Here is a 16113-nt window from a genome sequence, read left to right on the forward strand (position 1 = left end):
TAGAGGGCGTTGAATCGACGGTCAGGATCGCGGCATTCGAAATTTTTGACCGTTTCCGAGATTTGAAACGTTGCTGCCCTTGTAACAAATGACCTCGTCCTTAGTTAGAAATTACAACGAAAGTCGTCAAGTTTGGGTATATCAGTACACCTTATTTCAATCGAAAGTCTGATCGAATCATTCTGACATAAGAAATTAAGAAATAATATCTAATCAAATTCGGATACCATATTTGAAAATCAGCTGGATTTTCCAAATTGGGATTTGAATATAACTTTTCTTTATTTATATTCAAATCTGAATTTGAATCCAAGTATATAAATACTCAAAAAATACAATTAAGAAATCTGGTCCCTACTCAAGGATCGTATGGATTGGTAAATTGTGCGATGCAACATAGTTAGGAGGTTAGGCATAGAGATTAGATTTTATGGAGTATACTCATAGTACGAACAACTGCATCTCGTAGCAGTGGGTAGGGGTGAGCACGAGCCGAGTCGGTCCCGACAGTCAGCTCGAGCTCGGCTCGACTAATGAAACCTCGAGCTCGAGAATAGCTCAACGAAAGCAGCTCAAGCTCGACTCAGCAATTACATGTTAAGCTTGAATTCAACTCAATTAAGGCTTGACAAACTCGTTTGAATAGAATTGATATTCATAGTTACGTATTGAGCTTGAGCTCAACTCGATTAAGGCTCGACAAACTCGTTTGAATAGAATTGATATTCATCGTTACATGTTGAGCTCGAGCTCGACTCGATTAAAGCTCAATAAACTTGTAAACTCGTTTGAATATATCGACTTGATTAAGAGTCGAGCTCGACTCGACAGTTACGTGTTGAGCTCAAACTCAACTCAATTATTTGAACGAGTCAACTCATGAACTCAAGCTGGAAGCGTTAAGCAAATGAGCCGGCTCGAACTCATTCACGAGCTGAGCTTTGTTCACCCTTAGCAGGAGAGCTTATCATAAACCGAGCACCAAGGTGATTTATATCCATCTCTTAGATCCATTTATCCTTATACACTATAGTGTGAGACACCCTCCCATGCCGTCCTCAGTCTTCCTTCTCTCTGATTCAGACCAGATTTTCTACAATGTAAATGAAAAATATGTGGACGTCAATGATTCTTAGTTTGTTAGACCAGCTCTTGGTGAATAGCCCAATTTTATAGGTATGAGATTTCATCTCGTTGCAAAATCCTTTAAAAGGATACATCAGCCTGTTTCAGCCACAGAATTCTAAATTTAAATTTTAAATATTGTTATATTAACATACCAACCAAAGTGGAGCTGCATGGGCTGACACAGGAGATATTTAGACCCCTTCTCGTATCATCTTTCCGTCAACACGACGTTGCCTTGTCTGGAAGGAAATGATACTATTCCAGTTCCATGGGTTAGGACTCAAGGGTCGCTTGAGAGCTATTGAATGTTGCATGTAACTTAAAGCCCTTCAATGATGACTTATTTTGTAAGTCTTAGCCAGCCCAGATGTTTCCATTGTCTACTATGGTTCTTCCTTAGGCCATGTTTGAAAGGGGGGACTTATGCATTTCAGATGAAGTTGGCAGTTTCAGGGTGTACAAGCAGTACGTATCACATGAATACATGATATCTCAGACACTTGCGCCTTGCAATCTCAAAAAGTGGGTTAAAAAACCGCAAACCTGTGCGGCACTGTTCATCGAGTAAGAAGGATCACGGTCCCATGGGGTCAAATATATGCAAACATGATTTCTGAGGAATTTGCGTTATTTTCTGAAATACAAACTTGAGTAAAAATGAAACTGACAACAATCACATGTTCCATGCAAAAGCATGTTGTCTCGGTGGTGCTTTACAGTGGCAAAATACAACACTAGGTGACTCAATAGGAACCTCACACACTGCAGCGAGGAAGCAGCGGAAAAGAGAAGCGGCGGTCGATTAGTCATTAAGAGCAACGAAATGGAATCTCACTTGTGGAGTGTACGCTGAGATAGTTGTACGGGTGCGGCAATCAAACACTTGGCAAGTGATCTATGCCGAACGACGTCTTTGGAGTTCTACTTAGAAAGCCAAAGGCCAATACAATCTCGTGCACATTTTGTTCGCATATTTTGGCAACCTTACAAGAGTAAACCATGACATTCAGCCCATTCAAGTCATAATTCATGAACGATCAGTAACACAGAGCAAACAAGCATGAGCCACGAGAAAAGTTAACGTTGTGCACATTTTTGTTGTTTACATATTTTAGCAATCTTGCAGGAGTAACTCAACTATGACATTCAGCCCATTCAAGAACAGAAGTCAATGATGAGTAATGCCGAGCGGACAAGCATGAGCAACAAAAATTTCACTTCCCTAATTAGGAATATTTAAAAATACATGGGAAGCAAGAGAAAATAGCATTAGATACAATTGACAAAGAAATTAATGGATAAAGAGATTCCCTATTTGAAAGGACTCATAACCTTCTCGAGTACCCAGAACCCCCACACTTCTTGCAAAGTATCAGACCTAAGGAAACCAACCAAATAAGCTTCCTTCCATCAGTAGAAGTTCTAAGAGAAACACTAGTTTAAAAGAAAGAAAAAATAGCAAGCTTTCTTTTCTGAACAGCGTGAGAACCAAAATCTGTTGGAACTCACACATGCAGGTGCTATTCATACAATAGGAACATCTGTGCATAATCTATGTGGAGACTCCCAGACCAGAATCATGCCAAAGTAATTAAACAAAAAATAGATTGACAGAATGAGTTGAGCAAAGAAAAAATACAGTTTTAATGCGTTAAACATACACAGGTGTATCTGCGACAAAAAATTGCTATATTAACTAATGCGCCTTTCAGATTTTGAATGTTTACACACTTCAAGAAAGTAATAACTTTATGGTTTCAAGTTGATGAAAAAAAATGTCGCACCAGACTCCATCATGTCAAGTTGCCCCTTTTGATATTGGAAGATAGCACCATTCATATTGGAGTAGCACTCGTCCATTATACAGTAATCACTTGTATGATGTCAAAAAAGTTTCCAATTTAAGCAAAAATAGAATAGATATGCATGCCTGCATGCAGCTTTTTTAACTGATATTGACATGGATATGAAAGCATGACACATTAAGTCAGTGATGTGAACAAGAATCCATAATGCCACTTCCTTGCCCAAACAATGTCAGGTGACCCTAGCATTTAAGACGGCTTCAACATATAGAAGGTCTGCTACCTTTGAAATGCATAACAAGCCAGTGAAAATTTTCATTTTGTTGGCATTAAGCTACATGATTTCACAAGTCAATGAAGCAAAGGAGATGAAAGAGATGAAAATACCAGCTCCTTTGCAAACTCGACAGTCAACCAAGCCAGTCTCTGTCTTCATCTTACCATCATCACAAAAGACACACTTTGTGCCACCTGATCCACAATTCTACAGATTAATGAAATTCAACATTTGAAACCCTTCGGGAATAAGAAAATAGATATTAGTCTATTACATTTAAACCAATATCAATATCAGCTTTAAGAGAATACCTTAAAATTTCAAATTAATTTTGAATTAATTTTTCCTTAAGTTTCGCTTACATGGCTGTATCAGTCAATATTGGCTGACCTTTTCAAGCGAGACATATCAGCACCCATAGCATTGGCAACCTGCCAATACAATGTGTAGCAGCTGAGACAGGCCGATACCCACTGATATTAACAACAGTGATTTGAACACAATTTGGCCGATATAATCCCTAAACAACCTAAGCATATTTAATCAGACTGGATTGGCACAACGAAATACTAACATGGATTCTTATTTAGCTTAAGGCATACTTTTCGAACATGATGCAAATGTGGATCCATTTCTCCACAACGCCAATAGACATGCCCACATAAAAATTTCTACTGTTAATCAAAAGCCAAAATGAGCTCTACGCAGGCACACAGACCCACAAAAGTTGAATTGCACATAGTGCTTGTCTTTTTTTTTTCCTTTTTCTTTTTTGCTTCTTAAAATCTTATTTTCATGGTGCTTTCCACTACCTGTAGCTTAATACTATCCTTGAGAACAATTAATTTAAGACCAGTCATATTAGGGAGATAGATGAGCCTAAACACAAATCCAAACTTCTAGCTAGGTATGCATTTTAACGGACTAATAGCAACATTTCTGCCTACCAATGAATGCACAAGTTTCTTTAAACCTTTTAGGCAAATTGGTATACATCTTTGCTATTAAAAAACCAACTATCCTTTTCTAGTTAAAGAAGGTCCTGAAGAAAAAGTTGTGAATCTATCTTATGTTCAATGTGAGTAGTTGAGCATTGTGGTAGTTATCATGCAAGAAGAGTATATTCTTTTTGTCGTAGTACTTCCTACTCTGCATTAATGCCTCTTTGAACCTGCATATGAGTTGCAGGATTGTAGCCAGTAATTGTCAACAGGATTTCAATCATACGTTAAACTCGATTATATTTGTAAAGCACAGTGTTTTCAATGGCACCCAATGTCTTCTCCAGAGGGCAGATTTCTGTGTGAACTAAGACTGGTTTGTGAACTCTGAATACTAAGGTCTATATTGAGCACCATGCTTCTCAGCCAAGTAGAAAATGTTTAGAATTAAGATGAGGATAGAGTACTAACAGTAGTAATTAAGTGAACAGGCTGCTGGAAATTAGAGGCTTAGAGCAGGAAAGTAGAAGTTCATCTGGTTAAGTTTGCAAAGAAAGCCCCACTATTACCGTTGGTTTGAAACTGTCACAGTCCAAGGCTAATGGAGCCCTCAAAAATATGGTTACTATGCGTTATTTCATAAGCACAAAATGAGGAATATTCTTCGGAGCTATCGTCATGCCTTGGCATGAACAGCCTCACATTGCAACTCGTTTAAGAGAGGATTGAAGGTTGCTCGACAAGACCATCAGCCCAGGGAAATAGACGTTATTTTGGTAAAGAAAGAAAACTAACATGAAGAAATAAAAGATAACTGTCAAAATTATACTCTCACTGCATGCACATGGTCCGAAGAAACAAACTCAAAATGGAAGTGGTTTTAGACCTCAAATGATTAAAAGAAAATTATCTGCCTTTCGAACAAAGAATGCTTCCAATGCCCCACCAAAGAACTATGCTATAAAGAGGGAACAGAAAGGGGCAAACGTATCTAAGAGGAAAACAATTAGTGATGCCATTCCAATAGCTGACAGCGTGAACTCATGACAACTTCTGCAAGTGGATCAAAAAATCCTCCTGAAATAGCAGAGTTTTACAATCTTGCGCATGAACGCTTTACATTATGCACAAAAAAAGAACATAACAAGATCCAAAGCAATTCAAATGCTGACGAAAAATGCTCAATAGCTTATTGATTGATTTTATAAGGCTATGGTTAAACACACACATACAAATTCCCACAAGAGCTAAGGCAAAATTCAATGGACTTACCGTTGCCAGCACAGCGTTCGCACGGGACAGGATCTCCCTGTAGGATACAGAATTCACGCCACAGCCGTAGAAAGTTACAAACAGTAGACAAGAGTGTGATCAGAATTTGTGGCAACCATAGTTTCAAAAGGAAACGGAAACGAATGATCAATTAGATTTACGGACCCGTTTCCTAAAACAAAAGAGAATCAATCATGATTCCTGCGGTTCTAATCCCCAAGGGATCATCTTGTCAAGACGTGCATGCAGTCAATTACCTTGAAGCCCAGAAACAGGGAGAGAGCAATGGCCACGACGACACTAACGGTGACAATAAAACTCTGCGTGTCAACAGGTCCACCGAGAAGGCCTTTGAGGAAAAGAATCGGGTGGACCAACGTCGTTGGTTGTGATAATCCGCGTCGCCCCCTGTAAAGCTTCAATGCTTTGATCTTCAAATATTGTGGTTGAGGAATTAAGGTCGGCTGGACGGAACAAGAGGAGATCAGAGAAGGAAGTGGAACAACAGAGCCAGGATGAGAAGAGGAAGGAGAAGAGGAAGAAGGAATGGCGTGCAATGGAGATCGAAGCGTTCCCATTGGAATCCTTTTTAGGACTTTAGAGTTCGCGGGAAGAGGAGATGGCTCCCATCGCTATGACTGAGAGAGTGTGTTTTTGAGGTCGGGAAATCGCAGCCTATCTGAAGACCGAAGAGGGGAAGCCCGCCACGCGCGGGCATTCCATTTCACTAATTTTGCAGATGAAGGTTTCGTTTTGCTTATTAATACCTTTTACCGGTTCACGTTTTTATTTTTCTCAGTTGGATGCAAGGTAAGACCAGAACACGTTAGGCCAATTGAGGCTGGAAATGATCAAAATGTTCCGTCTCCCATACAAAGGCAAAAATGAAGTTCGACTTTGTTACTTAAAATAGGTGGAAACACGGGTTCCCATGTTAACAGCCTAACCCGGAAAAGGACGTCAGGCAAAAAAAAAGTCCAATTTTTAACAAATATTACTAAGAGGAAAAAAATTTTAAAAAGAAAAAAATCAGCATAATTGAATTTGAAGATAGAACAGAATTTCCCTGCCAACAAATGAGATTGAAAATGAAATGAATTCAAGAGCAATTTTTGTCACAAGGAAAAGCAGGTTAGGCCAGACTCTTTGCGTGCAAAAGTCATTTTTGCCATAAAAAATAACATTTTGTCAAATAAATATTTCTTACTCACTCCCATATTAATGCGAGGCTTGGGCTATTGATTTGATAGATCCCCACTCACTCTCTCTAGCAGGTTTTGTTCTTGTTCCCTCTTCGAAAAGGATAACAATTATAATCACTTACAATGTTTTTTATAAGTCCTTAAAAATCTCTCGTAATCTTTGATACATAACTAAACTTTTTATAGTAAAATGTCACAATTGACAACCCTTTTTTAATGTTTGGGACCACAACAAGTACTAGTGTTGAACCAGTTTTGATACCATTACAATGACTCGGCCCACTTTCACACTAGGCTCAAGCTCCCATTTCAGTGGATCCCAACATATGATTGTTATACACCTTGTTTGAATGCATTTTAAAATTTTGCCCCTATTTCAATGACAAAATCTGCATTTAAGCCAAAAGGTAAATTGGAATTTGGTTGAGTGTTGCTACGGAGAGAGGGTGTATTGGCTGTCGTAGAGCTAGCTCCACTCCATTTTACACCCTTAAACCAAACCCGGTGGAATGTTTAACCCATTTCAAAGTTACATTGTCTTTACAAGAAGGAAAAGTGAGAGCTAATTTCTGACTTTTTTCTTGAAAGTTTTCACTCTCTTTACATGGAAATGGAAAGGTTTAATCCCCATAATTTTTAAGCCCATCAGATCAGATGCCCCCAGAAAAAACCGTGATGCAGACGACTTGGCTGGGAAATTCTCTATCTACCCAAATTTTTATGTATAATAATAATGCGTAACCGGGAAACTCTAGTTAACAATGGCCTTGCCTTTTGAAAGGGGTGGCTCCCATGAGTTTTGAACTCCCAATGAATAATGAACCCCAGTTTGCAGTCTATAGATACAAACCATTTTGTACTAAAGACGAGTAGACCACTTGCGTTTCATACTTCAAGCTTGAGTTTGGTCAGCTGAGCCACCCACTCCAGTTCAAAAGCTTTATATGGTGGTCAAACAGGCATAGGTGCCACGCAAAATTAGCTACATGGAGTGCCGGGCCTTTTTAAAACTTGGAACCCTCGACCCATATTAATCATTTGCACCCCCCAAGTCAAGCCAACTTATTTTGGAAGGAGAGCGAGTGGGCTGTCGGTCGTCTGTCACAATCACATTCTTAAACGTAAAATCCAGGTATCCTCACCACCAATGAGTCTCCTTCAACGATTTTTGTACAGGTAGTAAGGTCCAACCAAAAGGAAGAAATGGCTGATATGACGAGCAACTATGTCGAGAAGATAGTTCAAGTTGCTTGAAGGACGTGCATTGACGCATGCAAGCCATCCATCCAGGAGACGGCGAGGGAATGCCAAGCATAGCTGCCGCTAAAACTTTATCTCAAAGACGATTACACAACTTCCACATTGATTTTCAGAATAATAAAAGCTAACACATAATCGCAGAATGTCGAAAGCAGGAAAACGTGAATCGTGACTTATTCATTTCAATTCAATGTTTTAGGTCGAGCAGAGGGGGAAAGAGTAATGGCTGCGTATACACTGCAAACATTTGCGGATAAAAACTGATACTACATCGTGAACTTGCTTACACAGCACCACAGATACCGCAAGACTCAATAAAATCCAAGAGCGTGCTTTGTCTGCAGGTCCCAAAATTCCTTCGACTGCTTCACCGCCTGAGCTCGTTCTATGTTTAGCCTCTCCTTCCAGTACTCTTTACATCTGAAATCATAACGAGCTTATTAGTGACCCAGCTACGAATTCTGTAGTTGGTTAAATAGCAAAGTTCCAATGCTGGCACGCTAGAACACCTCAAGTCATCGGATTTTCATTAGGAAACGTGTATTGGTTTGTGAAACAACTGAACAGAGCCATTTATATGAGACGATGAAGATGATGACCATCACCTGTTTTTGAGAAGCAGATCCAGCTCTACCATGTGTACTGAATCCTCGTACACTCCAACCTACAGAAAAGGAAATATAAGCCTCAAATGACAACATGAAGATTCTCAATGAACTTCAGAAGCGCTCCTTAGACTATTAAGATCACAGAGCTCCTTAGGTCCGCTTTAAGCCCACAAGACCCAAGTATAGCTCTTCAACATATTCTCGCTGACAGTCAACACACTTAAACTTGTAAGACAACAAAAGATTTTTCCGGTCAGAAATAACTAACAGTAGTAAACAATGTCCCTAGAGCAAAAATATTCCCAGATTATATGATACTCTGGGGAAAAATCAAGCCGAAAATGGAAAATACAAAGGGAGGAAGAGCGATTATAGGCATCTTGTTTCATATGCGTCTGAGGGAATTCCATCCCTCGCCTTGTCAAACCTTCTTGGCAGAAAGGTTGTAACAGGGATATGTCTCAATCGACTTTGGCTATCGCAGTTATGCACTAACAGACAGATACCAACCGAACTTTCTGAGGGGCAGTAGAACTGATTAAAAGAGGTGAAAATACCGTGAGCCTCTTAAATAGTCTGTTGCTCTTGAATGTTCAACCTGCCGGTAACACCAAGACACCAAAAGCTTGGATCTATCCGATGTCTCAAATAGACAGAAATGATCAACACCTATCCTACTAAAACAACAAATTATCATGATAAATCGTATCCAAGCACTGAATATTTATATGAATCCTATGATCTTTTAGGTTGTTCAGTTTCCTCTAAACATCTTTTACGTGTACTAAGATGAAAGATCAATGTCAATACTGCAAAAACTCACCGTTTCTTTGTCCTAACAACCCTGATTGAAAGATGAGCAAGTTTTTCTTGATCAACCTGCCATCACTATTTACTGCCATGTACACTTTCAAGCATCAGAAATTAGATCATGTGTAACAAGTCAGGATCTAAACATAATATAACGGTCCAGTTCAAAAAATCACGCAAGTACCTAGTTTGGCAGATCTATACCTGTCTCATATCCACTGTTATTTTGTACTGAAAAAAAAACTGCAAAGGACGAACCAATACTATGATGAAAGGGCATATGAGCCTCCAAAGATGTATAAAAATCTTCATATAGAGTATCCTCAAGCCCTTCCTCACATATCTAGGTGACAATCCACCCTCTTTTAAGCCCACATATTCCCATGTGGGATCCCAAAGTCTAGAGTATGAAACTTAGCTCTGATATCCATTACAGCAGCCCAATTCAAATTAACCTGCATGCTTGGACAAGAAGATCTTAATCATCTCCTTTAAGGCACAATAGTTCTGTGTGTGGGATCCAGAATTAGACGTCCAAAACTGACCCAAGTGCCTGATTGGAGGATATTAAACCATTCTATAGCTGACTGTTGTTCTGTATTAAAAAAAAAGACCACAAAATAGGGCAACTTGTACGATGGAGGACGCGTATACAAGCCGTTAATTTTTTTTTTTTTTAAAAGAAAACTTTGTTGTAAGACTATTCTTAAGTTTTCCCTTCCATACTTGAAAATTAAGGCACATCAATTTTGTATCATATGCTTCCCTTGTATTCCTGTTTCAAAGTTTACAACCTGCTCTTAAAGGGGGAAAAAAGTGAAACGCATATGATCATAAGGCACAGCTAAATCCCATGTCTACTAACCTCTGTTAATGATAGTTATGAGTTCAATTGGTTTCCTCTTTCAGGGAAATAAACTAAAAGAGTGACTTGCGTGAGAAAGACGCATCAAGCTAATATAGTGATTAACGTGAATCCTAGCTTTTGGTCAACTTCAGTCTGAAAAGCTTCTAACATCCATTTGGAAATTAGGACTCACGAGCAAACTCTTCCCTTTCTTAACAGAAAAAGGTTCTTTAAAGATTTTAATGGAAACTTCTTAATCTCAGTCTTGTAAAAGATCACTTTACAAGTTATATTTTTAATTGTAGCTTGATCCTGCACTGAAAAGATGTCTTTAACGTCAATTTGGTAGCAGAATGGAAAAGCACAATTATGCAAACTAAACCCAGATGGATGAGACAAGATGAGCAATTAAGAAAACAACGGCAGTAGATGTTGACCACTGTTGTCCGGTAAACCCGCCCTCTACGTGAAAAGTCGATAGCTAATACCATCAAACAGAACAAGCAATAGATAAATTTAGCATTTACTTACAGATCTGCAAACTGGACACTTTGATTCAGGAGGAGCAAACTTGGGCCCTTCGAAGATTAAAACGGAAGCTGCAGAACAGATACATCCCTTACAGAATAGGTGCCCGCATCCCAAAGCATAAGGATGGAAGATAATATCCTGCAAAATTCAAGAACAACAAGAAAGTACGTGAGAAAAATAAAAGTAATAAATATGCGCACCTCCCCAGTCCCAGTGTACAGAAGCACACCCTTTAAAAGCAGGACCTGCTGGGTCCCAGGAGCGAATGCCCCTTCTCTTTTCAAAGCAACATCAGTCTCCCACAAATAGTTAACAAAGCGTCCCAGAAATGCTCTCCACCCACCGAAGAGAAAAAAGAGGCTATGTAGGTCTTCATGAAATTAGTGTCAGTCATGGAACAGAAATTGGACATTGCGGTGCCTATATTTTTCCACAATCAACAGAGGATTAAAGAGAGATTTTCGATGTAAATGTTTATTTATATAATGTTCTCCATGCAAAATAAAAAGCCCAGCAACCACAATGCTTACCAAGCATATGGGGCATGTCAGGTTATATTCAAGCTTCATTGAATCGGACAGTGCCAATATCATTGCAGGACGATCACTACCCAGGTCGCAGGAGAACTGTCGAACTAAATCATCTCCACCGTCCAGACTTTCGCAATTTAAATAAAAAGCCCCTAACTCTATCATCCAGGGCGATTGCAAAAGCTCAATGCGCTTCGATTGCATCTTTGACTTGAAGTTTCTCCCATTGACAGAGCAGTGAACCTAAAACCAATAAAAGTTATACCAACAACTAAGACTCGACTCAGAGAAAGAGAGAGAGAGAGAGAGAGAGAGAGAGAGAGAGAGCTGTAAAAACATACTTTATCATATTTCTTCAGGATCTTACGGATGGCAATTGCATTCATAAGGACATAATCGACTAATAAACGTCCCTCTTGCATCATTTCTCCCGGATCACTGAAGCAATGCCAGAGGCGCCATACATAGCCCTGAAGTCCGTTTGCATAATGAAGATGGAGAAGGCGCCTCACTCTGGATCGAAGACATCCAAGTATATCGGAAGCCTCTTTTGTAAGTTCGGAAAAGAAACGCTGGTCGCATTCTGCAAGCAAGCATCCGACGTTACCAACATTTTCCTAACACGAAGTTGCTTGCGGTACAATATGTCCACTAAGATTTGAACAGGTTGCACAATATCCTGGACCTCACAAACCTTGTCTAGCCTAAATGGAGAACAAGGTTTCTCGCCCAAAAAAATAAAACAGTAATCGGAGTCGATGCGCATAAGATAGTTTTATTATGAGAAAAAACCCTTTCATAAATTAACTAATAGAGGTGAGCAAGCAAATTTTCTAACATAATTATATTGATCGAAGAAGATGAGGTCCAATTGTTGAAGAAACAGAGTTACCGCAACAACCCAGGTAAAAAGGTTAAGTCTGACAAGACACCGTAATGTCCTGAAAGGAGACGAAAAGAAAACCGTTTCTCCCTAAACGCCTCTCTCAAGAAACTACCACTAAGTCATTCCATAACTCAATCCGCCATAAACAATCGTTAGAAAATCAAAAGGAACATACCCGGGCACGAATTCGACCGACAGAATTTCGAGATGTTCTCGTTTTCCTCCTCCGAGTTAGCATTGGTCGATCGACACCTCGAGCAGTTCTTCAGGACTTTCTTCAACCTCTTGTACTCAACGTGAGACACCTTATCGAGAAACCATCCCTGGTCGCCGTGAAGATACTCAGAGAAAGTTTCTCCGAACTTCATGGCGTTAAAGTTACGTATTCCCTTCCTCGAAGACCAAGTTTTCCCTACTAAGAACAGCACGTGGGGCTATATGTCTCTCTCTATGTGCCTGTGTCGAAAGCCCTAGTCCTATTAGCGACAATCGTGAAGGAAGGATGTAACTTCAGGGATTCCTTTCGGACTCCTTCCAGAAAGACCACCTAGCTAGGGTTTATACAGAGGGAAGCGATAAGTCTGGCAGCTATTTGTTTTTTTGTTTTTTTTGTTTTTTTTTTTTACTTTCTTTCTTTGTTCAGGGTAAGGTATTCAATTTCCTACGCACTGCGAGCACGAAATTTCTGCAGAAAAGGCAGGAAAAAGCTTAAGCGAAAAGCGAAACGGATTTGGGGGCCCTCTGTACCACTGTGTCCGCCAAAGGGAAGAGACTAACTCCTAGTTTCCTCCGTTAGAGTTGAGATCCAAGAAAGGGTTGCGGAAAAGAAGCCAGAGGCACCCCTGTTGAAGCAAAACCGCAGAGCCTCCGGGGGCGCAGAAGGGAAGAGAAGAGATGGCTCCTTACAGGACGAGGAGGAGGGGACTCGACACCGTGGCCTCTAAAGTTAATAGCCCGGAGACGATCGGGGAAAAGAGCGAGATATGGGAGCTGGGCTTTGCGGAGAAGAGAAGGGGGGCGAGGTAGGTGCGGGGGGAGGAGGAGGACGACGATGAAGGCGACTGAGGGGATTTTTGAAAAAGGTTGGCGCTACCGCCAGGGAGGGGCCGCCACGTATGATGGCCGTTATGAAGGGGGAGGAGGAATCGCCTCCGCGTGGATCTGCGACGCGCTTTTCTTTATCATACCACGTATGTGGAGCCCGCGCTTGTCACTTGCCATGGCCGGCGATTCGAGGCAGCAGCCCCTCGAGACAGTCATTATCCGCAAGATTATCTACTGGTGTTGCACCGGAAATCTTTAGAAAATCTCCGTCTCATCGATCATCACAGTGAGTTTCATCCTACAGTCCAATGTAATTTCTTAAGAAAAGAAGAAATCGGATTTGGACATGCTTATTTTATACTTTTCAAAATTTCACATGAAAACTAACGTTATTACTCTGTTAGTGTTTTTTCCGGTTCGTCGCCGTCGACATATTAATAATCTTGTAGTGTTTTAAAAAAATTAATGGCCATGGAACTACCAATAAGAACCAACTTTCATGCCAAAACATTTGTTGGCCATTCCTCCGAGTCGATCACAAGCACAAGCACGGTCCAATTCAACCTATGTTTGGCTTCCGTTGGCACACATTTCATGAGTTGAGGTATTCATTATTTACAGACCGATCGAGTGACTAGTTTAATTTGTTTCACCTCTGCCCCCTCTATGTACAACAGCGCCGCAGTGGTCTCCCTGATCCAGTAAAAACTCACCTACAATTCAGTTTCTACACAAGTATATATTATACGCCTTTAGAATCTCAACGCTTGAAGAGACCATCGGCAGGTTTGCTTTGCATTTGCAGCTGTTGAAGATGTTGCCTTCCTAAAGAAGCTGTAACAAATTTAAGTGCAACTAATATTAGAACAAATGCATTTAACTGTAAGCGCATAAATACATATGCATGACGGATCGGCTGGAGGAGCTGCTAAATTAATACGTGAAGACGTCTGCAGGAACATCCCAGCAGCCGCCGATCATGGCCCTACCCACTTTCATTTTCCCAATATGCAACTATATCAGATGATGAAAGTTGACGTTCATATGTTGATAAGGCAGCGGTTGGCAGGGGATAGCAAAAGCTAGCATGAAGATTCCAGACAAATGATCATGCAAGAACAACTTGAATCGTGCAAAACCGAAGTTGATTGGCTGCCCTACAATTATATGCGTCCCCGAAAATGAATATTCAACACTGTCCACTATGTATAGTGACGGTGGCCCAGAGGAAGGTGACGGCATGCTAAAAAATTCCTTAATATAGCTCCGAGGTGCACTAGCTTTCCTAGAGAGATCTCTTTTCTTCTTGCTTCTCGACGAAAGAAAGTTGCCGACATTTTTGAATCACATATGCGCCTTATGACCGCATATAACAACTTTACGGCGAGTTGGACTTGAGCAAAACGTCATTTATAAGCTTTTATAGGTATGTATCTTGCTCAAATGTTACCATGTAGAAGAGACCTCCACGGTGAGTCCGAGAAAAAACCACCACCCTTCGAATCGCCAGAGTCCAACATTAACTGGTCTATGATCACTAAGATAATAGCTCATGTAAAGGAAATATCTTGTGGTTTCTGATGCATGCATGTTTCTATGAAACATCATTATTCGACGTATACAAGTCCACACTACGAGCTTCGGTCCAATTTGAAGAATGCAGTTAAAATTAGCATTGCGATTTCAAAGGTATACGTATCTGCACATGATTCCACTGTATCCCAACTACCAGTTCATTGGCAAAAGATACCCACTGCCGAGTCAATTTCTATCTATATATTTGTGTGGAGAAGGATAAAAGGAACATTTCTTTGACTTCGGCAATCCCCATCACTGATGAATGTAATGGTGCTGAAATCAGATCATGATCATTTTTCCACCAAACACTTATTCTCTATACAAATTGACTGGGCTACTATGAGAGTCTCACACTCTCGACTTGCGAAATTAGACTGTCAAATTGCCAATCTTATTGAATATTTTCTTCAAGAACTAGGATGGTGCAATCATGCGGCGACATTCTATCATGTCCGAATCTGTAAGAATATCTCTCACTTTGCGAGCCGTGATTGTGGCCGCACATTTTTCAAATTTTTCTTTTTAACGCTGTTCTTTACAAAAAAAAAATGAATGTTTTTTGTGAGTGGAAGAAATATTTTGACGGAAACAATACGAAACTTGAGAGAGCTAGCTTGTTCTCTCCCTTTAGCGTTAACTTGTGATCCAGGCGCCCAAGGACGTAATCCAGCTCGCGGGCCACCTCCAGTAGCCTGTGTCTTAGGTCGTTCCAACAGCAGGCAGTTCATCAATGGCTGAGGTGCACCGCCTTCTTTCAGTCTTTGATTGATGACCATATGACCGACTGAGAGAGAGAGATATCGAACCACTGGTTACCGGTAGTGCCCATCGTAGTCAATTGCTATGCATTGCCCGGCCGACAGATCTTAGGCTAGAATTATTAAATTTGGAACTTAACGGGTCTCATCTCATCTGATGGGCATGTGTCGGCTTGAAGGCACAGCCTATATATATATATATTTTTAAAAGATTAATGTTAAATACTTAAGCCATTTTTAGGCGAAAAATGAAATTAAATTGTGATAGACTCCAGTCCGTATGTTATTTTGGTGGGAGGCATAAGCATTTTATCCTACTTCCGCTAGTCGAGAGTTAAGCTCTCACCCATCCCGTGGCTAGTCCAGAGTTGAAGCTCTCACTCATCCCCTCATCCTCTTTGGGCATGCTTTCTCTGCTACTCTTCAACTTGCATATATTGATGTTTGTCCTTTGATTCAAGAAGTCAATGCAATGTAGAGTAGAGAACTACAATGTGATCGTCAGGTATCCACATGGTGCGGCACAACTAAGTGTCATCTATGAAATGCTATTGTGTAAAATGCCTTTGAAATCTTAATATCTTATAAAATCTGAATGTGGAAATGTGAACGATGTGGATGCTTATAAAAATCAAC

General features: G+C 40.3%; 2 protein-coding genes across 5 annotated transcripts; both read right to left on the bottom strand.

Moving 5' to 3' along the window:
• Positions 1 to 2327: 2327 nt before the first annotated feature.
• On the bottom strand, positions 2328 to 6091 carry LOC116248798 (uncharacterized). 2 transcript variants are annotated; one of them, XM_031621771.2, is made up of 4 exons: positions 5681 to 6090; positions 5424 to 5460; positions 3321 to 3404; positions 2328 to 2506 (listed from the first exon to the last, which is right to left on the bottom strand). In XM_031621771.2, exons 1-4 carry the CDS (start codon positions 5999 to 6001, stop codon positions 2454 to 2456), a joined length of 495 nt encoding a protein of 164 aa, XP_031477631.1. In that variant the 5' UTR covers positions 6002 to 6090; the 3' UTR covers positions 2328 to 2453. The 2 variants fall into 2 exon arrangements, with proteins under 2 accessions (XP_031477631.1, XP_049932262.1); XM_050076305.1 differs by lacking the exon at positions 2328 to 2506 and adding an exon at positions 2536 to 3216 and having other exon boundaries at positions 5681 to 6091.
• A 1946-nt stretch (positions 6092 to 8037) lies between these two features.
• LOC116248796 (probable E3 ubiquitin-protein ligase BAH1-like) lies at positions 8038 to 13230 on the bottom strand. Of its 3 annotated transcripts, XM_031621768.2 has the most exons (6): positions 12273 to 13227; positions 11553 to 11794; positions 11212 to 11454; positions 10682 to 10819; positions 8491 to 8549; positions 8038 to 8305 (listed from the first exon to the last, which is right to left on the bottom strand). In XM_031621768.2, exons 1-6 carry the CDS (start codon positions 12463 to 12465, stop codon positions 8197 to 8199), a joined length of 984 nt encoding a protein of 327 aa, XP_031477628.1. In that variant the 5' UTR covers positions 12466 to 13227; the 3' UTR covers positions 8038 to 8196. The 3 variants fall into 3 exon arrangements, 2 of the variants coding, with proteins under 2 accessions (XP_031477628.1, XP_031477629.1); XM_031621769.2 differs by lacking the exon at positions 11212 to 11454 and having other exon boundaries at positions 12273 to 13230; XR_007572616.1 differs by lacking the exons at positions 8038 to 8305; positions 8491 to 8549 and adding an exon at positions 10911 to 11101 and having other exon boundaries at positions 12273 to 13229.
• Positions 13231 to 16113: the final 2883 nt, after the last annotated feature.

This window comes from Nymphaea colorata, chromosome 2 (genome assembly GCF_008831285.2).
Source record: "Nymphaea colorata isolate Beijing-Zhang1983 chromosome 2, ASM883128v2, whole genome shotgun sequence".
In the NCBI taxonomy this organism is placed as follows: domain Eukaryota; kingdom Viridiplantae; phylum Streptophyta; class Magnoliopsida; order Nymphaeales; family Nymphaeaceae; genus Nymphaea; species Nymphaea colorata.

Coding starts and splice junctions, on each gene's coding strand:
- LOC116248798 (XM_031621771.2), bottom strand. CDS start 6,001: ATGGGAACGCTTCGATCTCCATTGCACGCCATTCCTTCTTCCTCTTCT. Junction 5,461..5,680: donor CCCTGTTTCTGGGCTTCAAG/GTAATTGACTGC, acceptor TGTATCCTACAG/GGAGATCCTGTCCCGTGCGA. Junction 3,405..5,423: donor CGAACGCTGTGCTGGCAACG/GTAAGTCCATTG, acceptor ATTGTGGATCAG/GTGGCACAAAGTGTGTCTTT.
- LOC116248796 (XM_031621768.2), bottom strand. CDS start 12,465: ATGAAGTTCGGAGAAACTTTCTCTGAGTATCTTCACGGCGACCAGGGA. Junction 11,455..11,552: donor TCCTGAAGAAATATGATAAA/GTATGTTTTTAC, acceptor TATTGGTTTTAG/GTTCACTGCTCTGTCAATGG. Junction 8,306..8,490: donor GATCTGCTTCTCAAAAACAG/GTGATGGTCATC, acceptor TTATGATTTCAG/ATGTAAAGAGTACTGGAAGG.